Source organism: Cyanidioschyzon merolae, chromosome 18 (genome assembly GCF_000091205.1).
Source record: "Cyanidioschyzon merolae strain 10D DNA, chromosome 18, complete genome".
Lineage (NCBI taxonomy): Eukaryota > Rhodophyta > Bangiophyceae > Cyanidiales > Cyanidiaceae > Cyanidioschyzon > Cyanidioschyzon merolae.
The window spans coordinates 303,209-322,844 of record NC_010144.1 but is presented as its reverse complement, the minus strand read 5'-3'; the positions used below and the strand labels follow the sequence as shown (position 1 = coordinate 322,844).

At 56.3% G+C, this 19,636-nt stretch overlaps 7 protein-coding genes and 1 non-coding gene across 8 annotated transcripts, besides 1 other annotated feature; 5 read left to right on the top strand and 3 right to left on the bottom strand.

Annotated features, from left to right (window-relative positions):
• Positions 1–102: 102 nt before the first annotated feature.
• Positions 103–2,361, top strand: CYME_CMR124C (MYB-related protein; the record flags this gene model as incomplete). The annotated part of the gene is made up of 1 exon (XM_005538363.1): positions 103–2,361. The coding sequence occupies one exon, from the start codon at positions 103–105 to the stop codon at positions 2,359–2,361; it is 2,259 nt and encodes a 752-aa protein (XP_005538420.1).
• A 605-nt stretch (positions 2,362–2,966) lies between these two features.
• CYME_CMR123C (similar to histidinol-phosphate aminotransferase) lies at positions 2,967–4,133 on the bottom strand (the record flags this gene model as incomplete). Its single annotated transcript, XM_005538362.1, has 1 exon — positions 2,967–4,133. The coding sequence occupies one exon, from the start codon at positions 4,131–4,133 to the stop codon at positions 2,967–2,969; it is 1,167 nt and encodes a 388-aa protein (XP_005538419.1).
• A 2,795-nt stretch (positions 4,134–6,928) lies between these two features.
• On the top strand, positions 6,929–7,540 carry CYME_CMR122C (60S ribosomal protein L13A; the record flags this gene model as incomplete). The annotated part of the gene is made up of 1 exon (XM_005538361.1): positions 6,929–7,540. One exon carries the CDS (start codon positions 6,929–6,931, stop codon positions 7,538–7,540), a length of 612 nt encoding a protein of 203 aa, XP_005538418.1.
• A 790-nt stretch (positions 7,541–8,330) lies between these two features.
• On the bottom strand, positions 8,331–10,034 carry CYME_CMR121C (ketol-acid reductoisomerase; the record flags this gene model as incomplete). The annotated part of the gene is made up of 1 exon (XM_005538360.1): positions 8,331–10,034. The coding sequence occupies one exon, from the start codon at positions 10,032–10,034 to the stop codon at positions 8,331–8,333; it is 1,704 nt and encodes a 567-aa protein (XP_005538417.1).
• A 219-nt stretch (positions 10,035–10,253) lies between these two features.
• CYME_CMR120T lies at positions 10,254–12,311 on the top strand. The gene has a single exon (XR_002461604.1). It is a non-coding gene; the product is annotated as a hypothetical transcript (transcript).
• A 573-nt stretch (positions 12,312–12,884) lies between these two features.
• CYME_CMR119C (hypothetical protein) lies at positions 12,885–13,886 on the top strand (the record flags this gene model as incomplete). Its single annotated transcript, XM_005538359.1, has 1 exon — positions 12,885–13,886. One exon carries the CDS (start codon positions 12,885–12,887, stop codon positions 13,884–13,886), a length of 1,002 nt encoding a protein of 333 aa, XP_005538416.1.
• A 649-nt stretch (positions 13,887–14,535) lies between these two features.
• Positions 14,536–15,354, bottom strand: CYME_CMR118C (similar to polynucleotide phosphorylase; the record flags this gene model as incomplete). The annotated part of the gene is made up of 1 exon (XM_005538358.1): positions 14,536–15,354. One exon carries the CDS (start codon positions 15,352–15,354, stop codon positions 14,536–14,538), a length of 819 nt encoding a protein of 272 aa, XP_005538415.1.
• A 2,501-nt stretch (positions 15,355–17,855) lies between these two features.
• CYME_CMR117C (4-aminobutyrate aminotransferase) lies at positions 17,856–19,316 on the top strand (the record flags this gene model as incomplete). The annotated part of the gene is made up of 1 exon (XM_005538357.1): positions 17,856–19,316. One exon carries the CDS (start codon positions 17,856–17,858, stop codon positions 19,314–19,316), a length of 1,461 nt encoding a protein of 486 aa, XP_005538414.1.
• Positions 19,169–19,636: part of a sequence feature (possible transcribed region) that runs on past the window's edge.

Genomic DNA, 19,636 nt, shown 5'->3' with positions numbered 1-19,636 from the left:
GCGCTGTTCCGAGACGTGCCTTCCGGTCCGCGGTTCACGGGTGCTCGTGCTCCAACGAGGCGAAAAGGTAACTGGAGCACCTCGACGTGAAAAACGCTTGTTATGGATATTTCTGGCAGTGCTTGTGCCGTAGCTGCAGTTTTTCCACGTGCTGCAACTTGTACTAGTCGATTTGGAGAGTCTGCTCATTCCTCACAGCTCCCAACGAACCGGAAAGCGAACGCGCGAATGAAAGCGACCGCGAAAACAAGTTCCGGAGCGCTCACACCGCAACCACGTTACTGGTCCGAGCAAGAGCACTTGCGTTTTTTGCAAGCGCTGGAGCTCTACGGGTTCAAAGATGTGCGCTCGATTGCGGAGCATGTCGCAACCCGAACGGCAACTCAGGTGCGCACACACGCCCAGAAATACTACCTGCGCCTTGCACGAGAGGCCGCAAAGCTGGTTCTGAACTTTGTGAATGGGGATGTTCAGCTCAGCAACGACCAAATATGGGAATATTTCATTCTCTCCCAACAAGTGGACTCTCAGACGGGCATGCGAATCCCGATGGTGGCGATCGATGCCGCCAGGGACCAGTTTCGATCGCAGAGCCTTCTCGATGTCCTGCAGCGCACCAGCGTGGACTCCGCCAGTAGTGTGGACGGGAAACCAGGGATTACGACGGACCAATCCGCTGGATACAAGGAATTTGAGCGATCCGTGGGCAGAGAGAACGAGACATCCCGAAAGAAAGGCCGTCGGCGACGGTCGTTGGATGAGAGCGCGACTCAACGCCGCACCGAACTCTTCCTCGTTGAAGAGCAAGGCCAGTCAGAAGAGGATGATCCAAAATCAGCCTCGGTTCCGATGAGCTCTACGGACGGAAGAGATGCTCCTGATGAACTCGCGGTGCTTTTGGGTACAGATTCCCTGGATATTCCCGAATTGGCGAGCAGTGACGCGTATTCCCCTCGTAGTGATGGTGGAAGAGGTCGCCGTTCGCGCTCAAACTCGCGCGGTCGCTCGAGCGCTCGCCAAAAAACTGCTGGGGATGGTAGTGCCGGACGCCGCTCCCGAAGCGCAGAATCACAACGAGACGACGCAGCCGATGGAGAGCTGAAACATCCTTCGCCCAAACAGGCTAGCCAAGCACTGGAGAGTATTCTGAAAGAGGATGATTTGCAGGAATTCGAATACGGACGGACGTGGAGCCAAGACGCACTCTTCAATCCACATGCGACGCGGGAGCCGGAGACAACGCGCCTGGGGTACCCGGCTCCGGTCAAAGGCATCAACCCGATTCCCAGCGAACTTAGCTTGCATACGCCGACCCCCAGTGATGATCATCGAGGATACGTTCCGGGACAACAAGCTTCCCGAGCCGGTGCGTTCGCAACGGCAGACCTGTATCGCCCGATGGAATTGGATATGGATCTGTTGCAGCGCGGCCTCGAAGCGTTTGCCCAAGATCCGCAATGTGAGCCGCGCGTCAAGCACTATGCGGATCTACTTCAGGTGCAGCTACATACCAGGAGGCTACGCGGTTCGCCCGCGGGAGACAGCTCCGGCATCGAGTCTGTGCCCGATACCGCCAGAGAGTCGATCCCTTTGTGGCAACGACGGTCCGGACCTTCATCGCCCTTGTATTTTTCATCCGTTCTCTCTGATCGTCATGTGAATAGTTTTTCACCGACTCCGGAGACGGCGTCTCCCATGATAACTGCAACCGCTGCTGTGACCATGCCAATCGACGAGCTGGATTTAGTCGCAAACCCAGGCGGCATGGGCGGCTTGCAACCTTCAGCATACCCAGTGAACGCTCCGAGCCTGCTGCCATCCCAGAGCGCGCTACCGGATCGCTCGGCAACGCTTTCTCCGCTTGTGCGTTCGCTGACACCGCGAACACTGTCGATTCAGCGAAACGGCTCGACACAAAGCATCCTGCAGCTCTTGTCCGGCAAGCCAACAGATGAACTACCACCGATGGCGTGGATGTTTCTCAGTTCCATCAACGACACTCAGGAGGATCGTTTTCTTCAGATGCTGCAGCACGTCGAGCACGGGGCATTCCGCGCTACCGACGGAGAAGCATCAACAGCGAGTGCGTACCCGAACGCGACACCCGTTGCGAGAGGCAAGGGCGATGCGCCGCGGGACGCGAGCACGCACTCGACGGACACGGATGTGATGTTTATCGAGCACGCACCGCGTACGGCGCCTCGAGATCACACCGATGACGTGTCCCTGCAGCAGTCGACGCGACCTCTACGACGCAACGAGCGAATGAGCTGGGGGTCACTTGTACGGCTCCCGAGCAATACAAGTTTTCTGAATTTAGTCGATCCGAATGCCGTTCCTGAAGACCTGGACAGATCATAAACGATACGATCATCGGGAACACGATGCACCAGATGGCGGTGGCAGTCGGGGGGCGTGCGGGCTTCGGCGTCGTCTGCGCGTGGACGCGACCCGAGTTTGCGGCCCTGGATAGACGACCGGCAGCGATGCGTCGTTGCCTCGGAACCCGACTGAAACATGGGGGCGCTGTTCGATGCGCTGGGTGGAGTGTCGCTTCCTCGATTTCGACGTTGAAACTCATTTTATCTTAAAAAATCCGCTGAGCATCCACAGAACAGACTGACGAAAGCGTATGCAGATTGATGTCGCAAGAGCTGCGACAACATGTCGAGCATGCGCGAATGAAGCATGTCGAGTTCCAGACTTGATCGGCTGATATAAAATGGTATTGACATCTGGACCGGCGGTTTCGTGGCCACTTTTGCTTGCACCACAATCAGACACCATCGCTCTGGGCCGCATGAACGCATGCTGACAGTGATGCGGCTGACCTCGATGATGCACCCTGTTGGTCCCTGGCAGGGACTCGTGATCCCTACCGCGTACCTCGACGCGTGCGCATGATCCCCGCGGCGCACAGTCATGTTCGCAGTTGCATGTGGATGCCGCACCAAGCGCCTGACGCGCTACGATGACGCCTCGTAGCCGTCCGAGGCGAATTCCATTCGAAGTGCGCTCATGAGAATATCCTGTTTCTCGGGTGCGCGTACGCCAAGACGCAGACACGTCGGTCGACCAAAGGACGCGCACCATCTCACGGGGCATCCGGCCCGGAAAGCACAGGCCGTTGCACGTTCAGCGATCTCCGCACTGCCACAGTTGACGTAGACCCAAGGCACCCATCGGGGGCTGTTCTCATTCACACTCCAGCGCAGCGGAAACGCTTTCAAGAGCTGCTCCTGCCGTTCCCGCCATTTAGGCAGCAATTGCCACGTTGATTGCATGTAGGCGGTATCGTATGCGGCAGCGACGCAAAACGCCTGCGCCATCGTGTTACAGCTCCACGGCGTTTGCAGGCGCTTCAACTCTCGAATCCAAGCTTTGGATCCGGCGATGGAACCCAGCCGCAGCCCTGGACAACACCATAGCTTCGTCCACGACTGGATGACCAGAACTCGAGACGGGTACCGTTCCACGAGCTGCAGCGCAGACTGCGCTCGCCATTGTGGACCCTGAAACGGCATGAAGGACTCGTCAATTACGAAGACCGCATCGGGCGCCTCTACTGGGCTCGGGGTTCGAATCCACGCCTCCAGTTGCTCGAGGGAAGCACAGTCTCCAGTCGGAGAGTTCGGGTGCACAATCACGGTGACACCGACCTGCTCTCCGAGCGTGAGCGCGTCGCCGTTTTCGGTATCGGCCCAGGTACAAACCCGCCGAGCTGCGGCCCGTGCCGCCCTGTCGTATTCCCGGTACGCAGCTTCGTAGGGGCCAGTTCGACAAACGCCACCGCCGGCTCGGGTTGCGACACGCATCACGAGATCGATGAACTCGCTCGCACCGTTGCCGAGAAGGAGCTGATCTGTCGGCCAGCCGCCTAAAAACGCTGACAGCGCTCTAAGGGCCTCGGCACAGTCCGCCGCGGGGTAATGGTGGACCAGGCTGAGAGCTTCTCGCGCAGCACCAAGTGCGGACGCCGGTGCCCCTAACGCATTTGTGGTGACGGAAAAGTCCTCCACGAACGCGTCTCCGCAGCGTTGCCACGTCTGACCGCCGTGAACCTCTTGGGTTTCTGGGTCCCAAACTTCATCCCCGACTAGACGCTCCGCTCGATGCGTAGCAGTACTCGCCATAGAGTGAAAACAGGTGAGGTTTCGTATCGCTCGTGTGAGCGCGTTGAAACGTGGAATCACGGATGCGGCGTCGGCGACGCGCGCATCGGCAGCGCGCTCCGGCGCTCTAGGCGCTATCGCCGATGATCAGGGCATGCACCCGGCACACGATAGAACGGATCAAACGACTGGTATATCTGAGAGGAAGTATTGGTAGTGGAACTTGGAAGTAGGGCGTGGAATGATGGATGCTTTACCATGCGCTGATATGAAGCGCACAGTCGGGGAACGCTGGCCTGTGCAAAAGTTCTGTCCGATTAAAAAATCCACACTGCGACAGGGTATGCGTAGCGCGCGCCGTTTCGTCTACAGCTGCGTCGCTGCACGCGGAAGACAGGACGTCATCGACCAGCCGGAGAGCGTTGGGTAGTAACGGCTCGCAGCGTTCATGCTTTCGCTCTCCGTTTACAATAGAATACGGGTTGGTCATGTGGTGATAAGGCTCGAGTCAGCTATTCCGTGAACGGGGTCGCTGGGTGTGTGCCCCGCTGCAGGCGCTCTGTGGCGGAATCGATGCATAGAGGAGCGGCGCGCGGGATATCTCCTTGCATATTCGTTTACGAGAACCAGGAATCTGCGACTGTGCAATGAGTACCGGCATATGGGAGTGTGTCTATTATGTCGCACTGTAACCTCATGGTCCGAGAGCCATCACCCGTACAGTTATGGCGGGCAGGATGGTCGTTTTGCATGGACACCGTACCCAGAGCCTGCCGCGCACATCCGCAATGTCATCTATACCGACACTGCGAATGCAGCTCGGAGACGCACTAGCTTTGCCATACGGCTGAATGTTTCCATTCGAGGAATGTTTCACCCCATGCGTAATCGCGTCTGTACGTCAGTGTGTGCTCGGACAGGCTGCGTACGTAGGCCTGTCTCCGCGGCCCGAGGCGTTGGACAAGTCCGCCGATGAGGACGAGTCCCTGGGCACCGAGCCTCGCCCTTGCAATCGTGTTTGGACTGCATCGCAGATTCGCTTCACGGGTCGTCGGTCGGTATTCACCGATGAGGAATTGCATGGAGCGCTGGATCCGCATGCGCTACCGGCTCGCTGAACCTTGCTTGGAGAAGGTGGCGCGTATCCAATGCCATGTCAGATGGAAATGGAACACTGTACTGCATGATCTCTTTCTGTACTTGGGTCCATGTTCGAGCTGGTTTTAGAATTACCCGCTAGGCATTAAAAGTCCAGGATGAAGGGCCTTCGGATGAGCGTGCAGTTTCAGGATTCTCGGTCGCTATTTCGGAGCTGCTTCCGCGATTCTTTCATCTGGAATTCGTTACGTCACTTTCATAAAGAAAATTCTCCAAGTCCTCGAATAGGGGTTCGCATTCGATCCGATATCATCATCCAATGCATGTGTAGAAACATCAGCGCTTCTCTTTTGCGCACTTGTAGACTGCTGAAAACATGCAATGTTCAATTTTTCGAGTTTTCTGTTTCAAGGTAACTCGTGGGTACAGCCATTCGGGCCTCTGGATTGACAGTGAAAGGCACTCGACGTCCTCAAAATGGCGACTTGTTCACAAACTCATTCCGAAAACTCGATGAACCTTCCACATAAAATAATGGAGCCCACTCGAAACACAATTACTTCTAAATTCACGACCATCGACAAACGGCATTCCGAAGCAGCGCAAAACCGTTCATAAGAGAACATCTAATTGGCTGGCGTCTCTTGTGCTAGTCAAGAAACGGGCTTGCACACGATATTTCATCGCTGGGGCGATCGCTTCCAGTGGAGAGCAGGTCATCGCTTTGCATGAACGGAGCGTAGACGGATGGAAGTTTCTTCATCTCTTCGCCTGCTTGCGCTTTCCTTCAAGTAAATGTTTCATCATGGAAGGCTTCGCGTTCAGGAAAGCTTGTATCCAATGGAACAGCGTTCGCTTGCATGAGCACCCCACATAGTATGCACTGAGGGCGCTCTGAACAAAACCCCCTTCGTCAGGTTCGGCGGTTGGAGTGAAAACAGATGAGAGTATCGATGCTAGCCCACTGTGCTCATCAACGGCATGTATTGAGCGACGAAACAAGCCTTCACGCGCCACAGTATGGGTCTCGGAGGAGGATGCGGGGCATTGGTGGACATATGTGGCACACCCGAGCAAATCAAATGTTCACGCTCCGGAGCGCGAATCTAGGCTCCAAACAAAAAAGATGAAAATGGCAAGCGACGCCTAGATCATAACAACTTTCTATGTGATAATCGCGTATGCGCGAGCAGCAGCCCTTCGCTCTTTAGTCGCGAGTTTAACGCTGCCATCCACGTGCTTCGACTACGGACAACGGAGCTGGAGGCACAGGAGATACCGATGCATGTTAAGCAGGAGCCTAGAATGGCAAAAAGGGAGCAGTCCCAGAGAAAGCCCGCAAGGGCCCGTGTTCATGCCAACAGTAGAAAACCAAATTTTTGCGTGTTCGCCCGAGATCATGACGTGGACCAGCTCCATTCTATACGGACATCAATGTCGTGCGATGCGCCCTAGCGGCGTCCAGCCGCACGCCGCCGATGAGAAGGCCCACGCCAATGTCCATAAATTTCCAGAAATCGAGAGTCCCTGTACCGCTCCCAGCACGCTAGGTTAAAACTTGTACTTTATTGTAAATAACGTATGCGCATCGGAGCGGCGCCACGTCACGTGACGCGACGCGGCGTCAACACGTCCGACGGACGATCCGCAGCAGCTCTGCGTTCGAGAATTCCGCTTCAACACTGGGTTCCGAGTCTTGCGGGACAAAGCGCACGTCGATGTTTGAGGGCCCCATTGTCATTGACGGACGCGGCCACTTACTTGGTCGGCTGGCGGCTGTCGTAGCGAAAGAGCTCTTAAACGGACAACGGATCATAGTGGTTCGGTGTGAGGAGCTTGTGATCTCCGGCCTTTTCATCCGGAACAAGAACAAGTACCTCTTGTTCCTCCAGAAGCGTCACGCGTCGAACCCGACGCGATGCGGTCCTTGGCATTATCGCGCGCCATCAAAAATATTTTGGCGAACAGTACGAGGCATGCTGCCGCATAAGACGGCCCGCGGGGCACAGGCGCTTGCGCGCCTCGAGACCTTCGACGGCATCCCACCGCCATATGATAAGGCAAAGCGCCGCGTCGTGCCGTGTGCCCTGAGGATACTGCGACTCCGACCAGATCGCAAGTGGACCCGACTTGGACGCCTGAGTGCTGAAGTAGGTTGGAAGCGTGCAGCAATCGTAGACAAGCTCGAAGAAAAGCGCAAAAAGTTGGCACAGGAACGGTACGAGCGACGCAAACAGGAGAATAAACTCTTAGAAGAGGCTAAGGCACGCGCGGAAGCCAAATTACCTGCGGATTTGAAAGAGATTCTCGTGTCATGCGGCTATGCATAGGTGGTTGGGTTCGAGTACTCCGGGGGTTTCGCAGCGTACATCGAGTGTATATTGGAGCGGGACGAATGCTTGCAGGACGTGCGGTATCCGTCGAATGCCTAACACGACCGAAAGAAAGCTCTTTGGCTTCAAGCTCTACTTGTTCATCTCGAGGCCTCTTGGTGAGCACTCAGGTTCTCTTCGGTAAGCGCCCGGGAGCTCGAGCAAGAGCGAAACGTGCGTGTCGCATGCGGTGAATTTGCACGCGTCTCCGCTGCACTTTCTCTCCAACTCGGGGACTAACGCTTAAGCTTCTAAGTATTGCGCATGAGAGCATGATTGCGGGGAACCGCCGGATATACCGAGTTCCTTTCTGCGCAGTTCACTTTGCATCTCGACATTTGGAGTATAAACTGAGCGCCGATTCTTTCCGACAGTTGACATGCCCTCGACGTACCCCATCTCGTGAATTGCATATGCCAACAGATCCCAGCTTCTCAGCGACAACGCAGACGCGCCCCGGTGTCACTTGCTGTGAGATCACCATGCCATGTGCTCTGAGCTGGTCGACAGCAACCGATAGACGCCACGATACGCTACGCACCGCACACTCAAACACACAAACGCCCAGGCTCGATTACGAAGCGCTCCCGTGGTCGATGCGTGGGCGTAGCAGCGGCAGCACCATCACCATTATAGCGAGTGACCAGACACTGCCGAATGCGTCATGCACTGGAATGTTGTCGCGATCACGCCGGTCTCTCTGCGGAACATCCAAACGAAAATTCATGACCTTTTATCCTTACGCATCCTATTCGAACATCCCAGCACGTGCAGCATCCGCGCTTCCCGATCCGGTCAAGGAGATATCGACGCTCGGCCGCAGTTTCGCACACTCGACAATGGCGCCGTGAATGGGGTGCTTCAGAAACGTGTCGAAATGCGCTCGATCCGCAGCGGTCAAACCTCCCTCCTTTCCATCAATTTTCACGTAGCTCTGCTGCATGAGGATGTAGTCAAAGCGCGGGGCCCATTTTCGAGCACCCAGACGCGCCGTTGTACTACAATTGTCCACCATGTAAGAGACACCGCGGGCGTGCATGTACGGATTCAAGGAATCCACGCTCTCGATCACAGACTCGTTGATGATTTCGCTCAGGACGTGACCTTTCTCCAAGAGGACGTCTATCTGCGCCATCATGGTGGCGATGTAAACACCAGCCGTAAACGCATCGATTGGGATGCTGCCTCGCTTCGCTCGAACACGCTTTCCGACATCCCACATGTGCGTCGTATCGATTTTGCCCATGGGGATACGCGTGTGCCGACGCACCGCCTGGATCACGGATTTGATCTCGTTGCCGCTCTCCACGTCCTCGTAACATTCGAGCAGAATATCGAAGGCGGGCATATATGAAGCAGCGTATGCATCGGCAAAAATTCGGCGATCTTCCTCGTTGAGATCCTCGTATACAGCCAGAATACCCCTTTTGCTGATCTTCTGGGAAATCGGTCCCGTGATACTTTCACAGGCACGAATGAACGCTTGCTCGTCGGAGACGCCCTGATCACGGTAGCGGCGAAATAGCGACTCGACGATACCGTGAACAGCACCGAGTAGAATGCCTCGCTCTCCGAAAATATCGGAACGGTACTCATTGCGCAGCGTGGTCTGAAACGCGAACGGGGCACCAATGGCAACAGCCCAACCGATGGCGAGATCGGTTGCTCGCCCATCGACGTCCTGATGGACTGCAAACGAGCAATTGATGCCTGCACCATTCTTCTCCTTACCCTGGACGTAGAGGCGTCGTACAGACGGGCCCATACCCTTGGGTGCCACCAAAATCACCGAGATATCGGGCCGAAACTTGGCTCCAATGGAATCCAAGTGGCCCAACAGGAAACCATGCGACAGACCTAGGGTTGCACCCGGCTTCATTGCAGCTTGGATTTCTTCGAAAGACTCGGCCATGGCTGCGTCGCTGATGAGGAGTAACAGCAGGTCTGCTTCGCGAATAACTTCGTTTTGCTCGCGGAGGGTGCCATCTGCCTCGGTAAAGCCAGCTGCCCGCGCTGCCTCCATAGAGCGAGAACCTTTCCGCAAACCAACAACAACTTTCGCGTCAACACCCGCGTCAGCGAACGAGTCACGCAAGTTTTGCGCTTGGGCGGGCCCCTGCGAGCCCCAGCCAACAACGCCGACGGTGCGAACGCCCGCGAACGCCGCCGGGAGCGCACGAAAAACGTCGCGCCCTCCACGAACGATGTACTCTGTCCTCCCGGCGAGATGGATGGACTCCTTTTTAAAACATTTGGTGTGAAAATCGAGTGCTAGCTCACTTTCGTGCTGAGCAGGCGGGGCGGCCACCGCTTGCACGCGCTGCAGACGAGCAGGGCGAGGCTCAGCACGCACTGCCGTCACAGGCGCTCGCCTGGGACCTCTTCGCGAACAGGCCACAAACGAGCTTCGCGGTACCGTTGAACATGAACCAGTCAGCAAAAACGCGAGCATCAGATCTGTTGTTGTATCCAAGCTTTCGTTCCTCTTCAGTGAAGAACGCAACGAGCTCGAAGCACGTGTACTCGACGTTATATCCAGTAGACCTCGGGTCGCTACACGAAATGCCGCCGGTAGCCGCAGCGGACGCGTTGCTTCTCGATGGACGGATCTCGTGCCGTCGCCGCCGCCGCCGCCGCCGGTGCTGCTCCGACTACTAGAGGCGAATGTTCTATGGGAGCTACTGGTGCTGCTCCGACTGCTAGAGGCGAATGTTCTATGGGAGCTACCGGTGCTGGTGTTACTGCTAGAGGCGAATGTTCTATCGGAGCTTCTGGTGCTGGTGCTACTGCTAGAGGCGTATGTTCTGTGGGAGCTACTGGTGCTGGTGCTACTGCTAGAGGCGAATGTTCTATGGGAGCTACCGGTGCTGGTGTTACTGCTAGAGGCGAATGTTCTATGGGAGCTACTGGTGCTGGTGCTACTGCTACTGGTGCTACTGCTACTGGTACTGCTACTGAAAAAGTCAAACGCACGAAAGCAGTATCGTTTGCGCTATTGCTCTCCTCATGGACAGAACGTTTGCAGAGACTAGAGATAACCTAGTCTTAGAAGCAGATCGGCCTCCGAGAGAGCGTCCATTATTCCAAGCTCTAGATCCGAGTTCCACCATATCCTTTTCGTACTCTCCCTTGAAGTTATTGGTCATTCGTACGCTCTACATCACACAAAGCCTGCCTTGAGCGTCTGCAATAGCTCCTGTAGCACCAGAGCGTGTGCAGCACAGAGACCGAACGGTCTTCTCATGCCACTGGGGCATCGGTTCGAAAACTTGTTCACCAGAACCGTAAACTGGTGTCTTTGTTGTCCCTGTCGCCTTCTTCATACTGGAATGCAGGAGACGGCTCTTTCTGACTTAGTGCCGGAAGCATCAACGTCATGCTTGTCCGATGGTTGTAAGCGCTGCGCGACGTCAACCGAACATTCCGCTGCATTGCATGTTTGATCGGAGCAGCTGGCGCACCGTATACGCAAGTCGACCCTGGCTTGATGCCGGAATTCATACCCAGAGCGCGCACCGCTCATGCAAGCAACAAGCAAGTTGCCAGAAAACCCTAATCAATGAATGATGCGAGCGCTGGGCCCGGAATACCGCGCAGGCAAAGTGAATCGCGCCCGGGACACCGAAGCCTCAGGGAGGCGCTCCCTCGAATCAGTACTGGTGATGCAGAAAAGCCACCGTACGCGGGTTTTCATGGTGGTGAGGTTTGTCGCTTTGGAGAGCGGTGGTTCTACCGTCCGACGGGCCCGCACTTCGTTGCCATGCACAACGACGACAGCACAAACATCATGATAGGCCGAAGCGCCTCGCCCGAACCCGTTTTCCATGTAATCCGAATCGTTGCCGTCTTGCCGCCCCAGTACCGCAAGTCAAGGAGCACCCTGTGTGTGCACGCTCCTCAGTTGGCAGTGTTCCGAAACTTCGGGCTGGATCACGTCAGGGTATCGTGAAACCCTCCGGCCTTCGAGCGCGCGACCATCGCGGCCTTGTGTCCAGTGCCCGTTCCACGCCTGCGAGGGAATCAGAGATTTCCCCAGCCGAATGCTCCATTCTAGACCATAAGTCTGTGCGGGAGACGGTCGTTTCCACAAATACCCTAGAGGGAAGCTGTGGACTCCGCTCTCACGACCGGCTGCGTCCGCGTACCCGCGCCAGTCCGTTTTAATAGACAGCATCCCGTCGTGCATAAAAATGCGAAAACGGCCCATTGGATTATCCACTGGCTCAGACTAGATACCTCGCTGTCCTCTGCGCGGCAACAACGTGTCCTACGTGCACGCGCGTGCGAAAGTGACGCATATGGCTATGCACTGCCTCGTGCTCGACGTCTCGTTGTCGTGTCCATGCGTACGAGCGACTCGTTAATGCTTGAACACCGAGAACGGCTCGCATGCCTCTCTTCTCTACAGCAGACTAGACGATCTGCGCGCTCCGATCTGTGTTCAGTGAAGAACGTAATGCCCCACGACCACGGGGGGTATGCATATACGGCGACTTGAAGACGCCTCCCAGCCTTTTTCGACCGGCCGCCTTCCATCAGTTTCAGTTTATCTGGGCACATTTCGAGTCTGGGACGCTGCCCCACAATGTTGGATCACGTGAGCTACCAGGGACTGGCCTCCAGCACCGCAAATCGTCTGATATCTGCAGCGGCGTTGAAGTATCGGTTCACGAACTCTATGCGCGTATTGACGCGGGCTGAACGCGCCGCTGCAAGGATGCCTAAAACTCATGCCCTCTATAATGCTATAATCTCGTCATCATGACGTCGAGTAAATACCTTTTCTCGACGATCTCCTCCCCTCTCATCTTCTTCCTCGTCGCCGTCGCTTGTTTATCTCCGATCGATGGCCGACGAGAAGGTATTCCTTTCGGCTTTTTCCTGCACTCGGCGACATCGGCTCTTCGAGATCCCCTGCGCTTATCTCCACAACTTTGCCTTAGATTTTCTATTTCTTCAAATGAACCCAACTCGATCGCATCTGCTATGATCTGCTAAAAAAGCATTTCAGGACACGCACCGGGCTGTGGAACACAATTGGTATGGGAGACGATCAACGACATGTACAGTATTGTCCCTAGCGCGCAGCGTCGTGGCACCGAGGGCCTCCACAGCATCGTTTTTCCCTCTATGGGACACGTGGCACGCTACAGGCTCGACACGCGATGCGGTGGCGATCTTGGACGCAGGGCACACGCCACCACGATCGCCAACACTACAGCACGTGTCACAACGTCGATGTGCATTGTCAAACCGGTTTGGACTGGTTGTGGGTGCTATTCCCCAGGCAATATAAACGGTCATGAATCATAGTCTTGGAAACACAACCCAACAGGTTGGCGTGAACGGTGTCGGGCAGCGGCGTCCTAGGCCAGAGGCTGCCTTCAACTGGGGGTTCGGGTGTCCACAACTACCGGGGCTGGCTTTGGGGCATACGCCACCACAAATGGCTCCTTTTTACTTGAACGGCTCAATGCCGGGGGCGAGTTGCAGCTTACCGCCGCCACCAACACCGCCACCGGGTCACAGCGCTACGCTCTTGGTTCCGGTTGCTGTAGACGCCCTCCCACACGCTCTTCAATCCTTCGCGTGGGTACCTGCAGCGGCAGATACGAGCTTTGCTGGAACACTGCAAGTAGCAGCTCCTGACCTTTGCCTAATGCCCGGGACACCGGTGTATTGGGTTCCGCCGGTTCCCTCCACTGGGACTGTATTGCGTGGTGCGAACGGAGGCACTGGCGTCGTGCTCGGGAACGGTACCTTCGAATCGGCTGCCTCGTTCCCGTCTTGGGCGGTGCCTCTCAGTTGCCAGTCACAACCAGTAGAGCATCCAGATAGGGCAGCGGGGCGAATACTGCAAGAGCGAGGCTCGAGAACGCACGCTACGTTGCATGCGAAAGCGGTTGGATCTGGCGCCTCGCTGTCGGCCTCGTCGTGCTCGACACATTGCACACGTATAGCAGAGGACACAGCGCGCGACTTCCATTCAGATATCTCGAGCATGAGCCTCTCACCGGAGCTATCGCTGGGAGGCGAACGCTTCACCAATTCCAACAAGTTAGATGAGAAATCAGTCTCGCTGGGTCGCGACCAGAGGGCATTGCGTATTCTACGCTGGCGCCAGAAGCGACGGCTACAGATCGAGGCGTTTCGTCGCGAACGCGAGCGTCATCCCGACCGCAGGCGGGCCGTCGCGAAACAAAGACCCCGCATCGGCGGACGCTTTCTGCCGAAAGCTGTCGAACTCACCATGCGCCAAAACAGCTCGGATCTCGCCAGTGCGCCCGCAGGGACGCAAGGGTAAACACGGGCGCGCCTCGCTAGCCCTGCTGCTCACGCGAAAGCGATCGGGACGGGAATAGGTCGCCAAATCGACGCGCAATATCCTGGCATAAGCGCAAATGCATCGATGTGGTACGACGCTGACGGTCGACAGGCATGTGGGCGAACCAGCGCCCAGGACTTGGCTCTCGAGCAGCTCTCGTTGTCAGAACACGGCCGCGAATCAAGGACTCGAGAACGCCGCCCGCTGCACACTGCGAGGCGCAAGAAGCACGGCCCGAGCACAGCAGCAACGAAAGTAAGCGCCAATGACGACTCCCACGCTCAGTTTTGTCCCTGGGTATATACCGCAAGGCGAGTCTGCGCGCCGAGTTTCATCCATGGATGTATGCTGGAAGGCGAGTCCGCATACCCGGATTCGTTGACGGACGCATACTGCCAGGCGAGTCGCTTTCGGGTCGCTAGCGCTCCGCAAACGAACGAACCACGCTCTGTTGCGTCTTGGAAGGTACACGTGCACCGGGAAACTCCCCTCCGGGACCCAAGGAGCCGCACCAATGATCGGCAATACCGATCACGCTGCCGAATCCAGTGCGAATGTAAGCACGAGCAACGCAATACCCGAGGAACGCTCCGAACTATCCGTGAATGCAAAACGCAAGATCTTTTACTTACTTCATTAAGCCTGCTGCTACGAGCTGATCACGCACTTTTTCAAAGGCCAGCTCCATCGTTGTCTTAAATTCTGGTTGTGCAGATGCTCGTTTTTCCGCGGCGCTTGAAGCTTTCGGCTGGCGCTCCTCATAGGGTTTCATGCTGAGCGAGATTCGACCACGTCGCTGGTCAACACCAATGACGCGTACTTGCACCTCATCGCCAATTTTCAGCTGGTCTTCGACTTTGGATACGTGGTCTTTGGAGATCTCGCTGATGTGGACGAGGCCGTCTGTCGGGGCACCGATCGCTACGAACGCGCCGTACTCCTCGATGCTTACCACTTTTCCTGGGATAAAGAGCTTCTGATCCTTTGCGGCGGGGGTGCTCTCGAACCACTGGCGCATTGCACCCCGTTTTTGAGCAGCATCACGCTTCGCGCCGGGAACTGGAGCCTCCTTTGCAGCCTCAGCATCAGCATCAGCATCGGTGCTCGTGGCAGTGGCAGCATTGGCGGCTTCAGTGCTCGGCGCTGCAGCGTTTGCCTTTGCGCCGTCATCCGACAGAAGCGAGACCGCTTCTTTCAACATTTGCTGTCGCCGCGACTCGTTGCGTCGTGCAACCGGCGCACTTTGTGCTGGGTTCTCGTCGTAGGCCGCCGCCCGACGTCGCTCCCGTGCGGCCATGACCATTTCCTTTCGCTCCTGATCCACACCCTCCGGCAAAAGCGTCAACGAAAATTCTTTCTTCTCTAAATCGACACTGATGACGCGCACATTAATTTCATCCCCCACCTTCATGATTGATTCGATATCACGAACGTATTCCAGCGACATCTGCGACACATGGAGAAGACCATCTGTGACGGTGCCAATGTCGACAAAGGCACCATATGGGACGATTGAGCGCACTTTTCCTTTGACCAGCGAACCGACCTGGACTTCACTCAGCGGTAACCTGGGCAAACGTTGGTTACGACGACCAGGCCGAGCACCCCGCGGACCGCGCCGTCGGTTAGTGTCACCGCCGGGGAGCACTCACCTTACCCTTTTCCTGGCCAGCCGTGCCCGCTTGCGCTTCGGTATCTTGTTCTCGTTCAGTCTCCGCGGACTGTTCAGAGGATAATTCAGCCCTTGCGCTTTCACGGACACTTGGCGCGGACTCGTGCGGCTCGCTGGGCGCGACTGCTGCAGCCGGTGACTCAACGGTCGCCTGTTCAGCGCTCTGTGCTGGAGTGTGCGAAGCCGCCGCCGCCGCCGCCGCATCAGCAGCCTCAGAGCCCTCTGCTGAGTTTGACATGGCCAGAAGCAGGCCTGCTCGTGTGCGGCGCGGCGCCTGCAAGCCCGCGCTGCGCCACCGCAGTTGCTGACGGCAGAGCGCACCGTTCGGACGAGCTGCCCCTACACGCAAGACTCCGGCGTTCGAGACCAGAAAAGCAAACATATTTGAACCGCTAAGTTAATGTTCCGACTCGGTCTCGACACTCGTGCTTTTTGCACCACTGCTAGACGCAACTGGGCGACAAGTGCGTGGCGCTTGTCCCGCAAGCGTTCGTAATGGAGCTGGAGGAAGCACGCGTTGCCAGCTCCGCGCACGAGTGGGGGCCTGAACGTCGCAGGCCGTCGGCGACGGCGCAGGTGATGCATGCGCCTCCTGCTCACCAAATGCTGTACAAAGAAGCATAAAATGATACAAAACGTGCGTGGCGGCTGTACGGATGCGCGCGTCGCCAGTCGTGCCTCTATCGCAGCGCCTGATGGCCGCAGCAGCAGCGCGCTGCTGCTTCTCTAGGCGCGCTCAGGTGCGGCATAGGTTGCAACATCCTCGTGGATCGAAGCCTGCATCTGTATCTGTGTCGGGTTTCGGATAAAAGGGGAGCGTTGAATGGATCATTCTGCTCCTTCATTCCAAAATTCCGAACGATTTTGGGTGCACAAAGTCGACAATTGATGTTCGTCAATATGTGGGTACGGATTCAGACGTAGGTTTGGGGTTATCGGTCGTGCTTGCTGGGTGGATCCGTCGCATCGTTGCCGGTGACATGGGGTTACTTTACGGGAATCCAGATGATTCGCGGCGCTCCTGACCAAAATCTCCTCAAATAAACGATACCATGATCGAGTTTATAGGTTCAGGCCTCCGCTCTTCTCCTGTCGTTGAACGTGGCATGCTTGATGCACGCACTCTTCGAGTTTTTTTTGAGCTTTCGTCCCGATGAAGACTATCGACGTCGTCTCTTGGACTGTTGTTCACAAGCTCATGCCGAGACTTCAGTGATGTCCTCACGTCAAATGATCATCGAGTCCTTCCGAAAGCGAAATCCGCGTCTCTTTGTAACCACCGACAAGGCGATATTCCACAGCAGCGTGATACATTTCACGGAACATGCTCCTAAAGGCTTCCATTTCTTCTGTTCCCATCGAATAGGATCTCGCAATCGCACTTGATTCATCGTGGCGATCGCATCGCGTGCAGCGTAGACAAGTCAGAATTTCTCTAAGACTTGTCCAGCATCGATTTGCCTCCCCGTACTGGTTTCCAGGTAACAACATCGCGTTCCGCAAGCCTTTATTGGGATGGACAGCTTGCGGTTGCGCGTGCAACGCACAGCCTAGTCGTCGGTGTGATTGCTTCCAAGGAACACGCAGGCTTCGTAGATAGCATCGGGTGCGGAAGCAGACGAGGGCGTCGTGCATAGTCTCCTGTTCTCGCCAAGGGCATCCACCTAGCGATAAGGTAAGCTCGTATGCGACAGAGCGCGGCCCTCAGTGGATGGCAAGGTGTGTTAGACATGCGGGAACTCCAGATCACATCAGGGTCATCGCTGTGAAGCGTGCACCGACGCTGTACACCCTGAGACGATAAAAGCAAGCGAAGCGCAGATAACGAGTTTTGCTAGTGCGTGCAATGCGTCGACAACGAAAGGGACCCGAAATCCGCCATCAATATTCTTCGACTGCTGACAGCGATGCTACAGGCGCGATAGAAACCGGTGTATGGAGCACCAGGAATACGAGGTGGCTGAAGAAAGCAGTCACATAGAAATCCCGCAAAGACTGCTCTTGAGTACAGGGCGAACATGAGCAACCTACAAAACGCGAAACGAATCAGCTCATAGCTCCAATCCCATTTTATGCACACACATGGGTGTACGTTGTATTCCTCAGAGGCGTTCCCGAGGCGACCAGCATCCCGCCTGTGGAAATCGCACCTCCGATCCCCAATGGCGCTACGTCGGAATCTCTCGAGCGACTACGGTACCACCGCTTGTTTCATTCGAACGGGGGAGACGCTAGGACAGCCAGGCCGCTCTCTCGTGCACTGCGTACGCATCTATATGCCTAGGACGCTCTCTCTTCGTTGTATAGGGTTATCACACCGCAGGTGTCGGTGTCTGTTGAGCACGTTGGCGCGCGAGGAACCGGCTCGACCTCTGGTGCACACACTGGTGCCGGGGCCGCGGTCGCTCGAGTTGGCTCGCGAGCTTCAGGAGGTATCAGAGGGTAGAACCGTGCAGTTCTTCCATGATCCGCACAAGTCATTTGGGAACTATGTTGCAGATGTAGATGGTAACCTGCTTTTAGACGCGTTCTGCTTCATAGCCTCGCTGCCCCTAGGGTACAATCACCCGAACCTCGTTGAAGCTGCTCAGTCGCCAGCTTGGCTGCCGCACCTTGCACAACGGCCGGCGTTGGGATACTCAGCACCACCAGAGTGGGTTCACACGCTGCGCACAAAGATTCTCTCCGTTGCACCCCAAGGTCTCGCCAATGTACAGATGACTTGCGGGTGTGGGGCGTCTGCCGTCGAGAATGCCCTAAAGGCCGCATTTATTCGAAAACGAGCGCTTGAGCGAGGTGACGTGAACCCAACGACCGCTGAGCTCGATTCATGTATGCGAAACAGTGAACCGGGGAGTCCGAACAGCATGGCGGTCGTTTCTTTTGAACACGCTTTCCATGGCCGACTATTCGGGAGCTTATCGACGACCCGCTCCAAGTCGATTCATAAGGTCGATATCCCCGCATTTGGCAACTGGCCAGTGCTCCCATTTCCGAAAGACGAACAAGACGAGGCGCGGTGTCTCGATCTCGTTGACAAAACACTCTCGGAGCAGCGGGTCGCGGCACTTATCGTGGAGCCAATCCTGAGCGAGGGCGGAGACCTGCATGCATCGCCCGCGTTCTTTCGCGGACTCAGAGAACTGACCCGCCACTATCAGGTTGCGATGGTTTGCGACGAGGTTCAAACTGGCGTCGGCGCTACTGGTCGTTTTTGGGCGCACGAACACTGGTCCGAGGGACTCGAGAAAACGGGACAAGGCGTTGGCACCGGCGCTGCGGAGCTCGCCCCAGACATGGTGACCTTTGCGAAAAAGATGCAGGCGAGCGGTTTCTTTTTCAAACCAGAGTTTCTGCCACCGCAAGCGTTTCGCATCTATTCAACTTGGAGTGGCGACCCGTTGCGTGCGCTGCAGGCAAGCGTCATCATTGACACCATTGTCGCTGATCACTTGGTTGAGCGCGTCCACAGTGTCGGGGACTACCTCATACATGCGCTTGCGGACTTGAATCACCCACTTGTGGAGCGCATTCGTGGACGGGGAACATTCATTGCATTCGATTTACCGAGTCCAGCGCAAAGAGATCATTTGCTTGGCGAAATGCGAAATCAGGGTGTTCTTGTAGGCAGCTCGGGGGACAAAACCGTACGCTTACGCCCCGCACTCATCTTCGACAAGCATCACGCGGATATACTCCTGGATATTCTGGCACGCGTTCTCAGGCACATGCCCTGAACTGGCAAGGCAGCTGTGTTGCCTTCACGTCTGCTTCGTAACCGGGACCCGGGTCAAGGCAACATCGTTCTCTGGGGCGCGTACCTGCTGCCGTCGACGAGTCACCGTACACGTCCTACCTGCAATGAAAGCTTCATGCGAGGATACTCTATCTATACACATGTGATCGATATTCTTTGGTGCAGATGCCGGACGCTTATCAGAGGAGCGGCCCAGGCGTGCCGATTGCGGAGCTTTTGCTCGAAAGCTACCAATTCGAAGTCTCTGGACGCGTCTTCGCAGTTGACGAACGAGACGACGTGGGTGCTTGCTGGGCAGCG